This window comes from Gouania willdenowi, chromosome 3 (genome assembly GCF_900634775.1).
Source record: "Gouania willdenowi chromosome 3, fGouWil2.1, whole genome shotgun sequence".
NCBI classification, from domain to species: Eukaryota; Metazoa; Chordata; class Actinopteri; order Blenniiformes; family Gobiesocidae; genus Gouania; species Gouania willdenowi.
The window spans coordinates 21,549,467-21,570,957 of record NC_041046.1 but is presented as its reverse complement, the minus strand read 5'-3'; the positions used below and the strand labels follow the sequence as shown (position 1 = coordinate 21,570,957).

The 21,491-nt window shown below is 38.4% G+C and overlaps 1 protein-coding gene across 1 annotated transcript in view; it reads right to left on the bottom strand.

The window, feature by feature from the left end:
• esrrga (estrogen-related receptor gamma a) overlaps window positions 1-21,491 on the bottom strand; it is a 65,660-nt gene that overhangs the window by 22,735 nt on the left and 21,434 nt on the right. The window contains exons 4-6 of the mRNA XM_028442293.1: window positions 17,384-17,500; window positions 6,354-6,464; window positions 3,058-3,240 (exon numbers count right to left, since the gene is read on the bottom strand). Of these exons, the coding sequence (XP_028298094.1) occupies window positions 3,058-3,240; window positions 6,354-6,464; window positions 17,384-17,500 (411 nt within the window). The remainder of the gene's footprint in view (window positions 1-3,057; window positions 3,241-6,353; window positions 6,465-17,383; window positions 17,501-21,491) is intronic.

The window sequence follows — 21,491 nt, the reverse complement described above, 5'->3', positions numbered from 1 at the left end:
CACCTTAATAATAATAATAATAATGTTTGATATTACCAAGTAGCCCCAATTTTTAATGAGTTGGTTTGGTGCCCAAACCCAGATCATCTATATGTGTGGGTACTGCTTTGGATTAAACAGAGAGACGTTTTCCCATGTTATTTTGTGTTTCTGTATTTGCATGGAATGCGTCGCTGTGAGACACACGTGCATATTTGAATGATTTCTTCTGGGAAAACCAAAGACACACGATGTGGCTGAAACTTCATTTTCTTCTCCTAATGACATATCAATGTTTGCATAAGGCTGTATCAGTATGGAAATGAGTGTGCATGCACGTTTAGAAGAAAACACCCAATTGAAGTCATATGTGTGTGTATAGAAATATAAGTGTTGTGTCACAATTCTTTATTTCAAGTGTGCTCATATGCGCGCACACACACACACACACACACACACACAAAGCCCAACCCTTGTTATTTGGGGTCCTGTCTTGCAGGCAGCCTCTCTAACGCTGAGTGATGTTTAAATTAGTTTACAATTTAGGCCCCTCGCTATCCGCAGACGGCTCTTAACTCAGTGTGTGCGAGGGACGTGTTTTAGTGTGCGTGTGTGTGTTTGTGTGTGTGAGACCGTAACAAATTGTTGCCACTACGGCAGACATCTAATGACTTCAAATTAGCTGCCTGGTGCTCGCCTTGACACACTGTTACCACTGTTAGCAGTCTGTGTGTGTGTGTGTGTGTGTGTGTGTGTGTGTGAGCGTGCGTGAGCAGGCGTGTGTGTATGCACTGTCGTATCATGGAGCATAAATTGGCTTCATCTCCTTTCTCTCTCTCTGTCTGTATTCTTTCTCTTAGTCTCTCTCCATCAATTTGATTAAAAAATTACTGTACCATAGCAGGCAAAGACTTGTGTGTACGTGTGTTCACATGAACGCGTTGTCACACACACACACACATACATATGATGTCGGACAAGATGGCTGAAAAAAAGGTTAACAGGTGTTTGTTCCCTGTTCTAGCTGAGCCCGTGCACAGCGCTGAGTGTGTGTGCGTGTGTGTGTGTGTGTGTATGAGACTGATAAAGAATGTTGAAGAGGCGTATTTCTTTCTGACATTCGTTTCCACGCTGAGTGAACAGTACATCACTTCGTGCGTGGACGTGTGTGTGTGATTGTTGTGAGAATTGGATCAGTGTTGAGTGTCGTAAGGTGTTCACACTGCAAGCGCGTGCACACACACACACCCGCACACACAAGATGAAGAGTTCTATCTTCCTCAGTAAGTAGAGGATTGCCTTCTTTGCTCATCTAATCACGCACGCCATCTTCTCTCCTCCGCAATGAAATGGTTGCACTTAGCTCACTTTGTACCGAAAACTACACACACACGCACGCACGTGCGCACATGTCCATTCCATCTTTAAAATCCAATCCTAAGAATAAAGTAATTATGATTTAAGGCAAATCAATTTTTTTTTGTCATGTATGACAGAGAATGGGATGTGGATATCTTTGTATGAGTGGGAACACTGAGTGTCTAAATAGAAGCAAATATTATGCTATAAAATGGGACACACAAGTTGTCCTAAGGAGATTTTGTTTTAAAACAGAGCCATACTTTGTATTGTGATCAATATCTATGTCTGCTTTGAGTCTATATAAAAGCACAGGGATCAATACACTAACAAGAAACAATGTATATCTGCTACTCCAACCCCCATTCTCCATTATGTTTTTCTTTTTCTCACAGTTATTTTTAGATTTATTGATATTATATACATATCATTTGGAAACCCTGTTATCCAACACTGCTGTCTTTATTGGTATGGATTCATGGAGCATGACTGAGTGGTATTTATGTCGCTAATCTGGTGTTTCCCCAGTTTTATACCATAATACATTATTTGTGGTTCGGCTATTCTATGCTATTCTATTTAGATTAACTTCAAAATTCAAATATTTCTGCTAATCTAAGACATCATTCTTCATTTATCTGTTTATCTCACATTAGGTTACTGCTATTAAAACCATAGCCAGAACCTTTTTTTTATTCAAATCAATATATTTTCTAAAACTAGGTTCATTTTTTTTTTACAATTCCCCCGTATTTTCTAATCTTCCATTTGGCTGTGCCATTACGTTAATTTTGTGATATTGTCGTTTAAATCCACCTTTGATCAGATTAGCAAAAGAAAATGGGTTGGTTTAAGAAGATTTAATCTGTTTTAGTGACAGACTCGTGGAGGGACACGGCTATAATCTCAAACAAGCATATTGTCTGAATCACAGAAAATGTGACCACTTTAAACATTAAAATATGAATTCTTCTGATTTTGATAGTTTTGCTCATAATCTCGGCTCAGTATTGAAAAAAATGCAAATACTTACTGACAATGATATCCATAATTTCATATAATTTTTCATTTGTGGAACAGCAGGCTCTCCTAAACGCTTAACTGTGTCTCGAACATTGGTTCTCTAAGGATTAATCTACGAATTTAAAACAACTAGTGGATTATAAAGTGGAATTCATTTAAAAGTTAAAATAATCCGGTTTCAATATATTACAAGAAAATATAGTATTTCATTGAGCAATTTTTCAGTCAGTTTGTGGTGACTGTGTCCAAAAATAGCGTAAAAAGAAACAAGAACCATTTCCCAACCCATGTTTGGGAACCACTGCTATAAAAGGAGGGCTGGCAAAACACAACGTTCAATCATACTATTATGTTATGATGTGTTTGTATGACACTATTCAACACTTTGAAACAAAAACTCCTTAGTAAAACACAGGCAGCTGTGTTTGTATGTGATTGAATAAGAGTGCATGGGTCAGGTGAAAATGTCAATAGTTCAGAGTGTCAGAGTTTAGGGATTATTAAAGGAAAAATCTTAAAACCATCAGGTCATGTGTAGGCCTTTTGTAAAGATTCCTGAAGCATGAAACATCATTGGTCTTCCATGAATAAGAAAAAATAGATCCAAGGTCAAAAATAAAAAGCAAAACGTGTCAGATGTTCAAACCAGTTTCATGCATCCAACAAGTACCGGAATATGTTTTGGTTTTTCCGTACCTGGGATGTGTTTGGCCCAACCGATGTTGACCACCAGCTCTCTGTCTGCCAGGTCACACAGTGTAGTTAGGGCTTTGATGTCACTGTCAGGTACTGTCGGGTCGGGCATGGCGTAAATCTTCTCTGGCTCAGCCACAAGCAAGTGAGAGACGATTTTGTTATCTGCAAGGCAGCCAAAGGCAACTGACATGACCACCAGACAAGGAGAAAGACACAGACAGAGACAGAGAGATGGTGAATTGTTTTTGCCTTGTTCCTTCCACACCAATCTGGTACAAATATATCACAGGTTACATGTTAAGTCTTTGATATCATGGCCACTGGTAAAGCATATGTATTTACCCATACAATTCAAAACAGCTGAACTTAACACCACATGAAAAAGGAAAAGTGTTATTACCTTGCATAAAACCAGTGTCATGTACTGAGTTTACCTCCGTACTGGGATTATAACCCAAACCTAACCCTAACATATTCCAAAAAACAAATAAAACGCATGTACCTTCACTTTGAAAACAAAAATAATTATTTATTTTTTCAGCAAAAATTCATTTTTCGGTACGATGTGAACTGAGTACATGACACCGACAAACAAATCAGAAATGAACATTTGACAACAAGGTATATAAATATATACACAGCAGATAAAAAAAACACTAACTTACAAATGCTACCATGGTTAGGGTCAATTACAATTGTTATCGTTTCATTGATAATTAATTACAATTATGGCGTAGTTATGATCGTAATTGTAATTTTAAGAAATCTGTTGCTGTCGTAATCATAATGAAATTGTAATGAAGTTTAGATAATTGACTTTGTAATTGTAATTGACATGAAAATTCTGTAAAAATTGTGAATTATAATTTAACACAAAATTGGTGAACCATGTTACAGTTCTATGTACAGTTCTGCACATACAGTATGTAGTTAACAATTATTAAAATATGTTTCATATTAAGCTTTACCACATTTTGCCATTTAAAAAAGAATAAATCGAGGGCTATACTGACACAAAAGGCTCTGACACCCACATCAAAAATATTAAAACTTATACTTTCATTGATTAGGAAGTTTAACAATGTAACCAACAGATAGGAAAGAAATTAAATGATAGATATTTGTTTGTAATGTATTTTACAGCTGATTTAGGACCCGTTATCATAAGAGATGCTAACAGAAAGCTAACACAAGAGGAAGGTTACGTTTTATGGGGTTATTTATTAAAGGCTCAGTAATTCTGAATAATTATCATTATTGAACTTTAGTAATTGAGAACAATTGTAATTGACTTTCTAAAAAACAATTGTAATTCGAAAAAATGCTGGTCACTCTCATTTTAACTAAATTGTAATTGACCCCAACCCTGGATGCTACAATCAGAGAAACATCAAATGTGTGCAACAGTTTTCTTTACATAATATAAGCACCAATAGTTTATATTTTCTTGGTCACCCGATAAGTTTTTGATCAGATTTAGTGATCAAACATTTATTAAGAGTGATTATCATCAAAGATTTTACCAACATATTGTATCAGCATCATGACATTAAGGAGCTTTACTGATACATAGAAAAAGGAAAGATTACACCCAAGGCCAAACGGCTCAGCTGGCAATTGTGACATGTGGTGATGAGACCTCTATGGCCCATTAGTAACAGACTGATACCCTGCTTCCAAGTTAATCCACTGACTAATCAAGCATGCAAATAATAACCTAGGATATGGGGAGCAACAGAGGAGCAAGGGATAAAGAAACAGGGTGAGATTAGGAATGAAAAATGGGACGAGACAGACAGGTAGAAATAGAGCCATGGACAGATTGTGAAAGACAGACAGGAAGAGTGGAGAGAGCGACAGCTAGATGGAGATAAACAGCTGGACCGAGTGAAACAGAGTTGTGGGGATGAGTTGTGTATTGATCTATCACTAACCATCACCCCCACTGCCCACACACACACACGAGGATAGGGGTGTGTGTTGATACATAGAAATGTATACATCCCCACATATTGTCCAGCTCCAGGGTCATTTAGGACCAACCAATCAGCGTCAAGGTGCAGTATCTGTGGGTAAATCTTATTTAATGTTTCCCTAATTAGAATCAATGGAAACCCATTTCCAAACTCTAGGCTATTGTTTAGTTCACATACAATCAATGGGGACACTAAGGCCAGGGATTGGGCTACAGATAAATTGCGTTGTGTGAGTGTGTCTGTGAAAGAGGCAGAGCAACACAGTCAGACACATGTTTGGTTTCTATTGACTTTGGGCTGTGAAGAAAGAGCAGAAGAATAAAGAAAGTCTCTATTCACACTATATTTACCTATTGATGTGCATGCGTGTAGAAACACAACAAATCACCTGTAGGTTGTGACCACAAATGGTTGGAATGGTAATTAAAGAAGTGCCACAACGGTTATCAAGATTTTAAACGCACACACCCACATATTTCAATGATTAGTAGAGCAGAAGTCTCAGTAAGCTGTTGTGTATCCATTCACCATATTGGCCTTGAGGAGAATATGCTCCAGCTTTAAGCAAAATGGGCTTTAGGGACCAAGCTGCTAAACACTGCTCAATCTGCACTGTGTGCGTTTGTGTGTGAGTGTGTGCGTGTGTGTGAGTGCGGAAATGTGTTCATGTGGCTGTGTGCGTATTAGTGTGTGGGTGCAAGGAAGCAGACGGTTAGCTAGAGAGCTAACTCCAGTATGATGTGGTTGCCAGATTGGATTTAATCCGGATTAAGGGTCTGGCTCGTCTCTCTCTCTCTCTTCTCTCATTCTTCCCTCTGTATCTGTACCTGTCTCTTTCTTTCTCTCCCCCTCTCCTTCTCTCCCCTTGTTAATTTTTCAATCATCGTGCTTTGGCCACTGTTTGATTCTTTAAAAATGCAGCCAATCCCGGCCAGAGCTAAATGAATACCTTCATGGTGAAATATTACACAAATAAAATGTTATGATGCCAAACTGGTAGCAGTAGAAACAGGGACATAAACATGGTCCCAACCAGATGGGCTTCTCACTAGTCTGTCACTGTTTATGTGCTTTGTGTGTGTGTGTGTGTGTGTATGTTGAAAGGTTTTACTGTCCAACTGTCTCTATTAGCACAGCAATAGACGGAAAAGGTCTTTAAGCAGTTACTCCAAGGTAATACATGAGCTCTGTCTACCATGCTCTTTCATAATGTATTTTTGTTGTTTTTTTTTTTTTGCATTTTGTCCCCATTTCATTTTCAGGTAAATGATGTTTTGATTTCATTTGTGCAAGTTTGTGAATGTGTCTCTGTGTTCTTACATGGCTTCTTTGCAGGCAGAGCCAGCTGTGGATTCAGGTAGGGGCTGTTGTCTGCATCTATCCGGCGTTTATACTTCTGTCTTCCTCCGCGAACCCTGTCCAGACGAACACCTGAGAAAAATGGAAGAAAGGGACATTTGAGTATTTGAAAAACTTAATGAGATGTATTTAAAAAACAAACAAAACTCAACTAAAATGCAAAAAAAAAAAAAAAAAAAGTCAAGAAAGAAAAGAAAAATGTGACAAAATGATGTGATTGTTCAAAGATTTTCTTTACCACAGCAAGAAGGCCCTAATGGTAGGGTTCTATTCTCATGTATGAGACCAAGAACTTTGTTGTGTAGAGTTTGCATGTTCTCCCCATGCACATGATTTCTCCAGATTGTTTGTTTTCCAAAAACATTTAGGATCTATGGGAGTGAATGGGTATGTGTGAAGTGTGGAATGTTTGTCACTATGTTTTGGCCCATCAGCATTTCATTTCTTCCCATTGAGGACTGGGATAAGCACCATCAGACCCCAGTGACCCTGTACAGGAATAAGGTAGCATAGAAGATGAATTATTGGTTTAAGAAAAACTATGACATAAAGAGTCAGAAAGCTAGATGTTTTCTGTGTCCATGTGTGGGCATTTTTTTTTGAGAGCCTGGTTATTCACTCCTTACTCGTTGTCTAACTGGTTGTAGACTTGAACTTAATACAAGTAATATATTACGGGACTGTTTCACTCCTACTTTTTTTTTTTTTTTTTTTTCTCTCACTGCCTTTTTGTTTCTTACTTTGTCTCGCCAGCTTTCTGACTCTTTTACTGTCTTTCACCCAATCTCTGGCTCTATTGATGTCTCCCTCCCTGTCTTGTTAATTAATTGACACAAAGGTGCCCTAATTTAATTAGGCCCATCTCTCAGAGGATAGGCTGTAACCGTGGTAACCACTTAAAGATGGATAAGGAAGACAGAGGTGGTGTGTACCTTGTAAAAGAGGAGAGACAATAGGAGGTCATTGAGGATCGTCAAAGGTTTTGACACAGAATGTAACATTTTGAAATGTGTAGGAGACGGAAATTGTCCAGCGAGTTTAATGACATTTAATTTATGTTTTTTGTATAGTCATTGTAATATGGTTTCAAATAAATTGTTTAAATTGTACTTAAAGAAGTAAAATTGATCAATGTTATAGGACATTGGTCCTATCATGTTCAAAGTACACAACACAAAAGAAATATTTAATTTATTAATGTGTATATAAAGGAAAAATACTGAATGTATTTTATGAACATTAAAAATACATATATTTAGTAAAAAAAAAAAAAAAAGAAGCCCTTTTCAATATTTTTTCAATTTATAAGACAAAATTATGAAAATACTTTAGTGTTTTAGTGGTGGTAGAGTTAGTGTAAGGTAACGGCCCCCAACCTTTTGTGTGTCAAATTGTCTGCATTCCTGGTTGCCCCCAAAACAAATGTCAAAGAAAGAAAAATTTAAAACCATGACCGCAATATCAAGGACCATTGCAAAAAAAAAAAAAAAAAAAACAAATAAAACACACCATTTCAGAGACCATAGGGCTGATCTACTAAAGGTCTGCACCTGTAACAAACATCACTATGTACACTAAAATACAGTGCATGGCATCTACTAACCCTACGTCATCAGGATTAAGTCTATCAAGCAGACAACACAAGGAGAATTATATTAAACATGTTAGCCTTTGATGAATATGCAATCTGGGGTGATCAGCTGAAATATTGGGAGGTGAAAATGCACATACAGTATATAGCGTGTACACTCAAACCTGAAACTCTTTGTAGGGAAAGTTTTTTTGCTCAAGTTAACACTTTTGGTTTAATTCTTTTTAGTTTTTTAATGAATTTCATCAATAGAAAGGTCTCTGGCCTCTGCCTAGGTGCTTGTTTTGGGTGAATTTGAGGAATGCAACAGAAAATTATTACATACTGTACATTAAAATGCATATTGGCAATAATAGATTATTAAAGTAACAGAACCTTCATTTATATTTATTAAGTCAATTGAATAAATTTAGTGTATTCACAAAAAAAAAAACTAGTGTTTGTACAGTTACGCTGAGAGCAGAGAGAGGATTCAATGACATCAAATTTAATTTTGCGCTTTCGCCCCCTCAGCTCTCCTATGTTCTCCATGTTAAACAATTTACAAATGCAAAATGCTCATTTGCACTGATGACACAGCAATCTTTGTAGGAAAGAGTGCATCCAAACTATTTAAGTAAGCAACAGATTTTGGACCCTTTATTAAAGTAGTAGTTCTTAGTAGATCAGCTCTCAAGTGTTTTGGAAGTTTTTGGGTTTAATGAGTAACCAAAGCTATTTGTGCATTGGTAGAATGCCACTACATAAAATGGGGATTTGTTTCAAATCTACAGAAAGCGTGAAAATGATGGGGAATACAACAGCAAGGGTGTAAAAGATAGACAGAGATTTGCTCACACAGAGAAATTTAAATCCCTTGAAAAATGTGCTGACCACATTCAACAACACATCAAAGAGACTTAACGGAAAGACCAACACTGGCAGCAAAAAAAAGCAACCCCATGTACGAGTTTGCATTCAGAACACACTGGCAATTGATTATTTCTGATTTTCAACTATTATTTACAACGCATTATTATTTATCCAATAAAATAAACAAAAAACTGAATTAAAGCTAAATAATAAAATACATTTCAAATCTTTGTGATGATGTGAGTTTTTGAGAGCATTGTGTGGACAGAAGTCCAGGTACTGTTGGAGGGGCCGGTGTCAGCAAACGGTCAAGACTCTTCACTCCAGGGGGTACAAACCCATTCACACAGCCACTCTTGGGTTATGCATTCCTCCAACCAACACCCACATGTTTTTCTTTGATGACCAAACACTGACCCAGGTAGGTTGCAAATCAGTGAGCAGAGAAAAAAAGAGGTATAAAGGAATGTACCTGCGAATTGTGTTATCATAAAAAAAAGGGGCCCACATTATTAGGCACCCTGCCTTAGTTTGTCTGTATCTGTGTTGTAATCCACAATTGCACTGATGACATGTCTACATTTGTACTCTGCTTTGAGGCTGGGGTCACATGGGTTTGGCTCCAGTGGTGAAGAATACAGATGATTTTAGTTTTTTAGCATTACTTGTGTCAAAGTGTATCTGTGGTGCGTTCTTCTCACTGCATCTCACTAAACGACACCAAAAAAACAAGAAGGTGCTGCCACGTGCCTGGTTTCTAATGGTTAAAGGAGCAAAGGGTAGGATCCAGAAATCAGACTCCATAGTGACACCACGGTGGTTAGGGCACGCATCAACTGTTTACAGCTGATACAAGAGGATGCATACCCGACCAAAGCCTGACGTCACCGGACGGGTCGGGTTCGGACAGATATTGAGAACTGGTGGTCAGGTTCGGTCACGAAGTGTCGTTTGCACGCAGCGTTCTTCCTTTCCTTCTGCAGCTGCTACAGAGTGCAGCTTAAACTGTATAACAATGAGAGCAGTGATCTGCCCCGCAGATCACTGCTCTCATTGTTATACAGAGGACAATTATAAGTGAATACACCGATGCAACATAACTTTTTCTGCACAATAACATGGATTGTCCTTATCTTTGATACATGGATTCTGTAAATAGATCTGATGGGTCTTTTGCGTGCACTGCGCCCCTGTTTGTGATTCACTTTCGCTTGTTACCCATGCGCTGATCTGAAGTTGAATTTCAATCGGTGCTTACCACTAAAACAAACGTACATATGTCATTTCTCCGTAGGCCTCTGACGAGAAAAGGCAGTCCGATTCGCACTTGTTTACTCGCCGTTCATGTGACTGTTTATTGCAAAACCTGTGCACCTGCCTCTATATTCATTTGTGGAACCAAACAGTAGTTTAGTCCACCGTGCTTGTCTTCTTTCAGTCTCTAAGCCGTCTTCCTCTTATTCTTCTTTATTTCCGGTTTATTTCCAAGCCGTCGATTACGCGCACCAGCGTCATTTGACGTCACGTCCGCAGAACTGCGCCCAAAAAAGCAGCACAAATCGTATCACACAATATTTTCAAGGCAATAAGTAGAAATATGTGTGAGCTCATTCTCTTTGGTTTAGAGCGCTTCATCACCCATTAGCATAAAAAAAACACTTAAAATTGATGTTTATTTTTTCTCAAATTCTGCCTTATGCTCCTTTAAAGGATCAAATAGGTAGTGACCGTTTGTCAATTTATATTTCTATTCTTTTATCTGCTTTAATTCTCTCTTATGTGTCTATTTTTGCTTATATTTTCCTTTCACTTGCAATCCTTCAACTATTCAACAACACACACACACACACAAAGCCATGCTCACACAGATACTCATGACGCAAGTGCAGCGTAAAAATCTATGCTGATGTGATCATTGCAGATGGTGCTATTGACAACCAGCAATATTTACATAATAGGAACGATCCACCATCATCACTTTCACAGTGACTGTGTGTCTTTATGGGTCAGTGTCTCTCTCAGGGTAAAGTTTATGTCAAAACTGTACAAAACAGTGGGAATGTTACATTGATCAATTCTGAAACAAGGAGGCGTAGCCATGGGGAGGGGAAGGGACACAGTGCCCCTCCCTTTTTGTTCTTTTATTATATTGTTAAAAAGACTGACCTTCTCACACGTCCACCCTTTCACAATATGAATATCTTGCCTCCTGTTTCTGTTTTGGTTAGCTATGATTTTTAATTAAAGACTTTTATTATTGTTATCATTTTCCTTACTATTTTATTCATATTATTTGGTTTCTCTTAAGGGCTTTTATCTTTTTGTTGGCTGCTCTTTTCCTCTCCCCTTCCTTTTCTCATCTTTCCTTCAGCACATTCTTTATGATTTGAAGGCTCATTTGTTAAAAGCAGGTAGTGCACTCTAACTCTCTTTCGAGCTTTATCCTGTCTCTTTTTCTCTAAGCTTTAGAAATATAATTTTCAATTTTTAATTTGATTCATTTAGATTTGATCATTAGTCAGTGCTGGGAGAGAGTTAATTTGCTGGAAAATAGATGAGGTAGTTAGTGAGGCTCTTTATGAACTGAGCTCACCACAGAAATGGCTCTTTTAGGTGTATAAGAAAAACGGACAGTGGCTGTTAGTGTGTGGTAGAACGAGAGCCTGGGTTAGTTATAGTGTGTGGAAGTTAGAATTGCTTTTAAAAGAGCACTTTTCAAAACTCTTGCCTAGTCATCAAAACGTCAGATTACTTCATCATCTTGAGCCGAGTTTTAATTATTAAATCTCAATTGACGGTGAAAAGTAAGTCAATTTCTTAGAGGCAATTCAGTGATCCACTATAAGTCTTTCTAGCAACTTATCACTGAAAAGACAAGGTGATTCGGAGGTAGATTCTCTTTTAGACGTTTACATTTTTTTTTTTTTTAAGTCTGCAGAAAGAGCACACCTGTCTTCATGGCGCTGAATTTGGTAATAACAACAATGCCCAAACCCAAATTGAGTTTAATATCGCTTCTTTATATTCTCTTTAGGTCAGACATTCACTACATGCACTATTGTTCATGGATTTTCTTTGATATTTAGAGTTTCTCGACTTTCCAGTTAGCGGTACAGGGGTTAAAGTATGAAAATTTTGCACTTTGGTGGATGAATTGATGGCAAGACAAGAGCTTGTTCCGTAGCGGAAGAAATGGAGAGAATTTTCTTTTTCTCTGTGGGGGGAGGCGTGGTAGGCGGTATGTAATGTGATGCGCGACCAGCGCTTTACCGCTGCAAAGCCACCCGTGTTAAGCCACTGCGGTGTGAGCAGCCGTATGCCCTAGCAGTGCTCATGTAATTAATTGGGTCTCACAAAAATTGTCGACAAAAATATGTTTTATCGTCTATATTTTGCGGGTGAATATATCGTCCAGAAACATTTGTTATCGGCCCAGTCCTATGTCAAACAACAACAAAAAAGTGTATTTTCTTACACACAAAAAACAAGACAGTGTGTGTGTGTGTGTGTGTGTGTGTGTGTGTGTGTGTGTGTGTCATGCGGTGACATTTGTTTAGACTAGAACAGATCAGCACTCCCTGAGGCAGCGGGCAGGTGGCTGTCACTGGAGTGTGAATTTGTGGCCTTATGTGTGCCTGTGCACGTATGTGTGTACACGTGTGTGTGTGTGTGTGCATGTGTTTTTTTTTGCTCTTAAGGCTGAATTCATAGCGTTTTGCTTTTTCTTCAGAAGATGTACAGTACATCACAGATGGTGTGCCTGTTATTTTTAGAACAAATTTAACTAAGAAAAATGCTCCAAAAAGGTTTTTATTTTTATTTTTTAAAACAACTATTTGAACATCTCTCCATATATGTAAATTGGATGAAATGCCAGGTCCTCTCCTCTCAGACAGTGTTTAATAGCGGAGTTGCAACCAGATGCCATGGGGACACACAGACACTCTAATACAGGATAGAAGCTATCGGGGATGGATTTAGCTGCACGGTTCCCAAGGGAGAACACCAGATGCCACATGTTGTCTCCTCTGCTGCTTGGTTTTCACTACTCTTAGTTTCTCCACAACATCAGCCACTGTTTGCTTTTCTCGCCATCTTCTTCCTATTCCTTCTCTCTTTATATCTAGTCTCACACACACACACACGTACACACAGATTGAGGCCTTCCACCCAATCTCACTCATTAGGACTCGGAGGCTTGGGGAGCACATCTAAAGTTGGCAAGCGTCTGTGTGTGTTGTTTGTGTGTGTGAGATTGTGTGTGCATGCGTGGCGATACGCCAAAGTTTATATTTGCAGTCCATTGACTAGTCCCTCTTGTAGTTCATCACCATCTGAATCCAGCTGGCTGTTTATGATATTATAGAGAAAAAAGGCTTTGGTTTCACATTCGACACATTCCGTCTGCCTAACCGTGACTCATCAGACGTGCCGTCATCAAAGCGGACGCTGTGAGGGAGCAAATCTGTCAATACGAGCATATGTACAGTATAGTCGTGTGCTGAACACTGCTGGCTCCTGCGTTGTGTGTCTGTGCCAAAGCGTTTCATGTCTGAACGTCTGATCTGTGTTTTGTATTTGGTTCATGGTAATTCCACCCATTATTGCTGATGCTGAATGTGTTATTTCTGTCCCGCTCTGCCATTTATGCATCGATACAACTATCTGACAGTTTTAGGGTTGTTACTGATGGTAAATATAGATAATATAATATTGTTAAATATCAAGGTAGACAAAATAAAATGTATTAATAATACAATACAATTTATATTATCAAGTTAAAGAACAAAGAAAATCTCATTGCCCTTTTTCCTGCATTGATATTTATATTACTTTTTGATGTCTCTATCTGCTTTTTCCAATTTCGTCCCATGACCTTTGGGTCTTTAGCTGACGCATCATTATGACCTCATTAAAAAGGGACATACAGCCATTGCCAGAAGGGAAGTTCTCATAATAGTGTATATTCAGATTTTAACTGCTTTGATTTAGAAATCAGCTGCTATGAATTGATAGGCGGGCGCCCCATGTTTGTTACTCCTTTACTGATCCAACATGTTCTATTGCTGTGTTAAGGAAAACCTAATGATGGCGATATGGGCCAAAACTCATAGAGTATCTCTATATTTTTTCTCAAAATGGTGATAAACGATATTAATCTTGATATTTTTTACTCAAAGCCTTACCATAAAAACTATTCTGGGTTAAATTAGCTGATAAAAAGTGCCACACGGGCACATTTATTAACACACAGCTGCACCATATATGTCACTTTTGGCTTTTTCTCCTCTAAGGGACAGCACGTGTGAGTGAGTTCTGTAGTGTGGCTTGTTTAGGGGAAGGTCTGGGTTAGGACACAATCAGAAATCCATCTAGCTCTGCTTTTTGTATTGTTCTGAGAAGTAACAAAAGCAGTGACTCCTAGAACGACTATTTTAATACAAAATAAGCTATATAATATATATCTCAGAAACATGGAATAATTGTAAAGAAGGACAGTGTTTGACTGTACTTTAAGAATAATATTAAATACTTGTATGATGGTATTTGTACTGTGTGATTGCATAAATAAAAACACGTTTAAAAAAAAGATATATCTCGATATAGGTGATATTATAATTTTCTATATCGCTAAAATAGAAAACTGGATATATCTTGAAGCTCAATGTATTGCCCAGCCCTAGTGTTGACTAACAAGATTGCATGTAAATATTTTCACACACACACACACACGCACACACACACGCGCGCGCACACGCACACACACTCCACCTTCTCTGTCTCCCAGAGCAATAGAGCTAATTTGAAGCAGATCCTGCCCTAATGGGGTAAACTACAGAACCCACACACGCACGCACACACGCACACCAACCCATTGCTACACATAACCCTTGCCACATTATCTTTACCTTTTCTGTTGAAAACTAACCGCTGACAACCACAGTTGGCTCTGATGCTAACTGGTCGAGCCACCATTATCATCTATATTACACAGCACAGCAACAAAATACACTAAATACATAAAACACAACAGGAATTGTTTGTGCATTCAATACATCACTCAGGAAAAGATCATAACCTGCTTTCTTTAGAGTGAAATAATGCAAATCTCCCTGGATTTTGGTCACTATAATGGCTAATTGCAGGATTATAGTGTTTTGTTTTACTCATCTATTTTTGCTTAATTTTGAGCCTCAAACTAATTCCATCATAACAAAACTCAAGATGTAAAAGGTCTGCATTTTTCCCCCAGCTGGTGATGGTTTTAAAATTCCCTTGGGTTCAAAAGAATTACAATGGGAATAAAAGAAAATGGATGTATCAATTTTCCAAATGACCCTTATTCATATGTAGAGCGGGGCCCCCAGTATTAAATTCACACCTTGCACAACAAATGGGGTGGCTGAGGTCTGTCATGTTGATGTATAGATATGGAAGCCAATGTGTGTGTGCATGATGTATGTGTGCAGAGCAGGAAAGCAGCGGCAGAAATGGGCAGCTATTTGTTTGCCTGCTCAGAACAGAAATACACAAAGGTCTGTTAGCTTCACATCCACAAACATACAGCACATTCCTAAAAATGAATTCAAGTTGTGTAAATAGTTATTGGACTTTGTGTTCAGCCACACATAAACCAAAGAGAATGGAAAACGAGACATAATTTCTGTGTGTCTGATGAACTGAAAATGCTCCAGATGATTGGATTCTATAACTAACCAAAAAGAAATAAATGCAAAAATAATTTTACTGTGAAATTTCAACTGTGGGTTCTTGTGTATCAATGTCCACTGATTATCAGATTGATAACTTATCAGCCAATGATTGCAAATTCATAATTTGTAAAATGTCCAATAAGACAACACAATAATATAGAACCACGCCTTTTTTCAGGTCAATAATAAATTAAATAGACACCCTAAATAGTGCTTCTGCTCACTGATCTTTATTATTATTATTATTATTATTATTATTATTATTATGTCCATCTAAACATACAATTTAACATTTTAATCCTTGCTTCCCGCACGGATCAGGTCTGGCACTCAAGTGTAAATAATATTCATAAACCCAGCATCCAATGGTTGAAATAACAGATATCCTAATGATTTTACCATGAGGTGATACCCCTATTAGTACAAGTCGTAGGTTGTCATCCCTAACTTTAATAGCTCAGAATATGATGCTGTATAATAACTGGTACGAAACTGTCTCATAAAGTTTGGCTCATTTTGTGAGCAGACATTTATTTAGATGTATGCCCGGGTTCCATAGATCTACACATCATTAAATGTCATCAATATGGTGCACGGATTACCAGAACGAAAGAACCGGATACTGATCAGAAACTAAACTTACAGTGTGTCCTTAACAATTACCAGCAAACCTTGCTTTGGTTGGCACTCTACAGGATTTTTGCATTCTTTTTTTTCATAGAATAAGATTGTAAAAAAATATGAGAGGGATTACATACTGTATGCACATTTTCATGGGAAGTTGTAGCTCTGAACAACACTAAAAGTGTTCCTTCCTTCAACAGGTTTCCAAATATTGTTAATTGCATGAAAAGTAAAAAAAAATGTAAATATTGGATAAATAGGACAACAGATGAAAGACATAAGAAGCATCAAAGTAAGATAACAATACAAGGGTGAACTGCTGGGAGAGACGGAGACAGGAATGGATGGAGGGAGGGCTGGCAGGCGTCGGCGAAGGCATGCTCCCTGACCACTGTGAGGAAGAGGGCGTAGGCCAGGTCTCCCATCAATTACAACCTTGACCCTCCACTCCTCTCCTTTCTCTCTCTCTCATATACTTTCTGCTTCATTCAACCATCCTCCCCCAGCCTCTCATCCTCCCCTGGTCCCTCTCCTCTTCTTCCATAAATCAATCTCCTCTCCATCCCTTCCTCCCTCCATACCCCTGCCACCATCCCCCTCCCTCTCTTCAACCACTTCTTCATCCCTCACCACTCCTCTCCCTTCTTTCATCGCGGGAAGTGCAGTGGGAGTAGAAAGGTCAAAGTTGGGTAGGCAAGAGTAAGAGAAAGGCAAAAGCCAACAAGGGAGTGTGAAAACTAGAGAATAAGTGTATCTAATCAAAGTAGTGTGAGTGGGAATAGCATCTTCTTTTTAATGTTTCTTCATCAAACCAATGTTTAGATTTGAGAAGGACAATCAAGAAATAAAAGGAAATAAAAGACTCGGTGACACAAATTTGGAGAATACAACGTTGAAAGACTTTGTTTCTCACCAATCTTACATGTGGCATTGTTCATCATCATACACATCATGCTTGTTTGCTAATTGTGACTTTAAAAATAAAATAATACCACACAGAGCAGTGTCAATGGAAAAAAAACACATTTCCACAAGATTTCTGGTATTATTGAGAAGTTTAATGAATTTGATTCTCATTAAATGCTCTTCTGGTTTAGTTCAATAAAATGGTTTGGAATATATGTAAACTATAGTGTATTTAGTATGGTGTTTAAAATGCCACATGCAGCATAAGTCATTGAGAAAGACAAAGAAGAGACCTTTTCCCTTACCCTCCCTCAGCATGCCCACAGTCAGACACTTCATGAACCGGCAGGCCTGGCACGACTTGCGTCTCCTCTTGGTGATTTCGCATTCATTGGTAGCAGGACAGCTGTACTCGATGTTGCCTGTGGGAGTTTGAAAAGTTGGACGAAAAGGGACAAGAGGGTTTTGGATTTAGATAGTCATGTAGACAGATGACAGACTTGCAACATGACGTGAGTATTCCTGGTATTCATGAGCAGTATCTATCAATAAATGGAATACTTGTGCTACCTACAAATGAGTGACAGCAGTTAAAATACAAATTAATGCTGTTTCAGAAAAATAAAAATAAAAAACATGGTAAAATACTGCAGTCTTTAGTCTTCTCGCTTTTGACGCAGTGCAATAATGACTGGTTATAACTTTATGACTGACGTGTATTTATACAAAAAAAAAGTGCAACAGTTTGTCTGTTTGTCATTGCGTGACCAGATTAGTCCAAGTAGAGCAGACTGCGACAATGAGATTGAAAGCTAACGTTAAGATTATTAGCTAAAGTAAGTCTATTATCTTCACAAGGTTCAGCAACAATAATACCACTTTAGTGTTTAGTTTAACAGAATCCTATGGCTAAGACCCACTTTCAGATGACTGTGAAATAAAGTATTTACAGTATCATATTTTATGGAGGACTTGAATCTCTCTTTTCTATATTCAGGCAGAGTTATTTTCCAGTGTTAAGCATCGTGCTCACATCTAAATACGTTCCTCTAATGCCTACCTAATAACTGCAGTACCCCAGCTAGCTGATACATCTCCCACTGAAACAGGTCAAACAGTGATTACTATTGACTGTAGCTGTGGAAAGGATGTTTTCTCATTACTGCACTGATTAAGGGGCTGGTTAGCTTAAGAAAGGCCTAAATGCACAAATGTACAAATTCCTAATGACTTACAAGACACCCAATAATTAGCCTTGTTAGTTAAAGTGAAGGATAAACATGATAAGTGCTTCACCCTTACTGGGCAATACTAATGGGACTAGTTAGCGTACGTCCAACCTTTTAAATGGTGATGATAGAGGTAGCATGAGAGCGAAATGTTCTAATGACAGAGAATCTGCACGAGTTGATGGTTAAGAGGCAAAGAGGCCTATTATTTCAAGGAAACAGGCAAGCTGTGCTTAAGGTGGGCAAATGTAGTATGTTGTGCAAAAGGTTGGTTAGAGTGAAGCTAACTAACTAAATTGTTGACAACTGTGTGTCTACAAGCAATTAAATTAACTTTTTGAAGTTGTGCATCCTCCCTTAGAGCTGATGGACATGCTTAGAATTAGAAAAGAGAAGAGTGTTTTTAATATGAGAGCTTCTTTGAGGCTCCGGTGTATATGGCTGTGTTTTGTATGTAAGTGCTGATGTGAAAAAGAAGCATATACGAGGGCCTCAAATCCCTGCAATCTCTCCTGAGATGAGTGTACATGACCAACTGCTGCATGACAATTGACCAGATGTATGAATGCACGAGTGGTTTGACTTCCTTTCCTCCCTTTGGGTTTTCTATAGCTTTAAACCTCACTTTCAAAACACTAGGATGTACATTTACATGTTTCTTTTATAAGAACAGAAACAGCTCTTTTATAAGGGGCAAGCTCAGTTCTAAATGAGCTTGCCCCTCCACCTTTAATAGATTTTATATGTAAAAAAAAAATACTGGAATGAGGACCTGAGCCTTAACTAGAGGAGACTGTGTAGTACAAAGGTGCCGGACTAAATTTAGCCAAATGGTGGCACAAAATTATGGAATACACTTCCAGGAATCATCAGAAACTGTGGCAATTACCCAACCTTCACAGAAATTCTCAAAAATTGGTTGAAAACAAAGCAGTCATGCACCCATAGATTATATTGTACTTTTTTCTTTGGCTTTTTTGGTTTTTTTTGTAAACAGTAAATGTGGTATCATGTTTTCTTGTCTCATTGTGTGATGTTGCTTAACTATATGTTAAATGTTATTTTTCAGCTGTACGTTATATCATGTTTACCTGCCTTGGGACAACGGATGAAATATAGCTATTGTGCTAACTTCAGAATATCTATGTTGACGCTGTTTGCTGACATATTGATTAATATGTAATGTCCTAATTTAAAAAAAAAATGAAAGTAAAGGAAATAAAGAGTTGTGTTGCTCCTGTGTAACTACGCTCTAACCATTTCTTTCCCACCTTCCTGTTTGTTGTTTCTTTATTTTTCAACTCATGCCCCATTCTCACTTTCCCTTTTATTGCTCGATACTTCCCTCTCCCATACTTTGCCCTCCTCACACCCCTCCTCTAAATAAGAGAGTGATAGATGCAGGTTGTCAGGTGGTGCTGGACTGACGCCACAGAAACAACAGCTGCCAGAGCCATTTCCTCCATGCTGCGCCACATGGACCAACCAACCCCTCAGCTCACACGTATAGAGAAAATCCCTCCAACATCAATGTCTTCATTCCTCACTTTCTCTTTTTTTTCCAAGCCTTTTTCTTACAGTTTTATAATGTTCAAACCTTTTGTGTTTTTGCACTGCTTCTTTCTTACCCTCATCCATGTCCGGCTGGAGGTGTATTTTACTGATTACCTGCGGTTTTCTTGGCTAATGGGTTGAAACATACCAATATGTCTGCCGCTGCCCATCTGAGACTGGCCTTGCTCTTCTGCCAGGATGTGCACACACACCCACACCCACACACACACATTTGCATAGACGAGCACATCAGCTCTAGCCTACTCACAAACCCATTCCAACTACGCTGTCTACTGGTGAGCTCGTTGTGCGTGCTAGCCAAAGATGTGTCATGACTTATTTGCTCCACTAGACTTACGGATGGTCAGTCTGCATCCAAAACACTTTAAACTTCACTGTGGTGAAACATCAGCAAAAGGAACTGAGGCTCATTCAAGAACCTGAAGTGAACAATACATTTTTCCCTCAGTCACTTTCTTGTACACAATGATGTCGGGGGGGAAAAAACCCCCCAAAACATAATTTACTGTAAACACATACAATATGACTGTAATGTTGCTTACTTGCTCAGGTTACATTTAACCTCACTAACTAATCTGTTTAACTGTAACCTGTGGTTACAAAGGACCTTGGAGGAGTTTAATACGTTTTGACCCTTCACCTTTCTTCCATTCTGTACAACATGAGAAAGGAGGATTACAAATACACGGTAAATAAAGACACCTGAAGCCGAGCACTGTTTAAAACCTTTCAAGGTCACACTCCAAAGAGGCTCAGCCGTCAAAACGACACCAAACCTGTGTGTTTTCAGGTTGGCTGTATTTGATCTTTAACCACGCCGTAACCCGTGTAACCTTTAACAAGCCATCTAAATGAAATGAGATGTGGAATAGGTCAGATGTGAAACTGCAACAGTGGGAGATGAATTAAGGGTCAAACCTATAATGTAACATAATACAGGGTCATGCGTGTGACTGTGTGTTGACGTCCGTACATGATTGTGCCCCAATGTGATTGCATTTATGTGCATGTGTGTTTGTATATGTCACCTTTATCTCTGGATGTGTGCGCTCCAACCAATCTATTTGCCAGATTGCACAGTGTCGTGATCTCATGCCATAATAAACATATATGGGTCATTTCTTGGTAGTGGTGACCATCTACTGTAAGACTTTCACCCCCAACACATTTCTGTCCCATCCTGTCTCTGGGGCTTTACTGGGAAAGCTGCTTATCGGAGGTAAAAAAAAAAGAAGAAGAAGAAGAAGCAGCCACAGAGATGGATGGAAAGGCAGATAGATGAATCCTGTTTGATATGACTGACTGTCTGATAGACTCAAAGGATCGATGATGGCAGCCAACCTGCTACTTCTGTTATTTCAGTTGCAGACTGATAAGGGTTGCATCCTGTTGACCGTTTCGCTCTGTTCGTTTTTCATGAACTGATGAAAGTATAATCTGTGATCTCTTACTTACTTAACCACCAACTCTCCCAATAAGAGTTATGATGTTAGATGTTTTAATGCCACCCACCCAAAAATAAAATGTCTTTAAATGATTGCTAATGTGAAACCTCAAAATATTTCTCAGGATTAAATAAACATTTTTTGACAATATAATTGCTGAATTA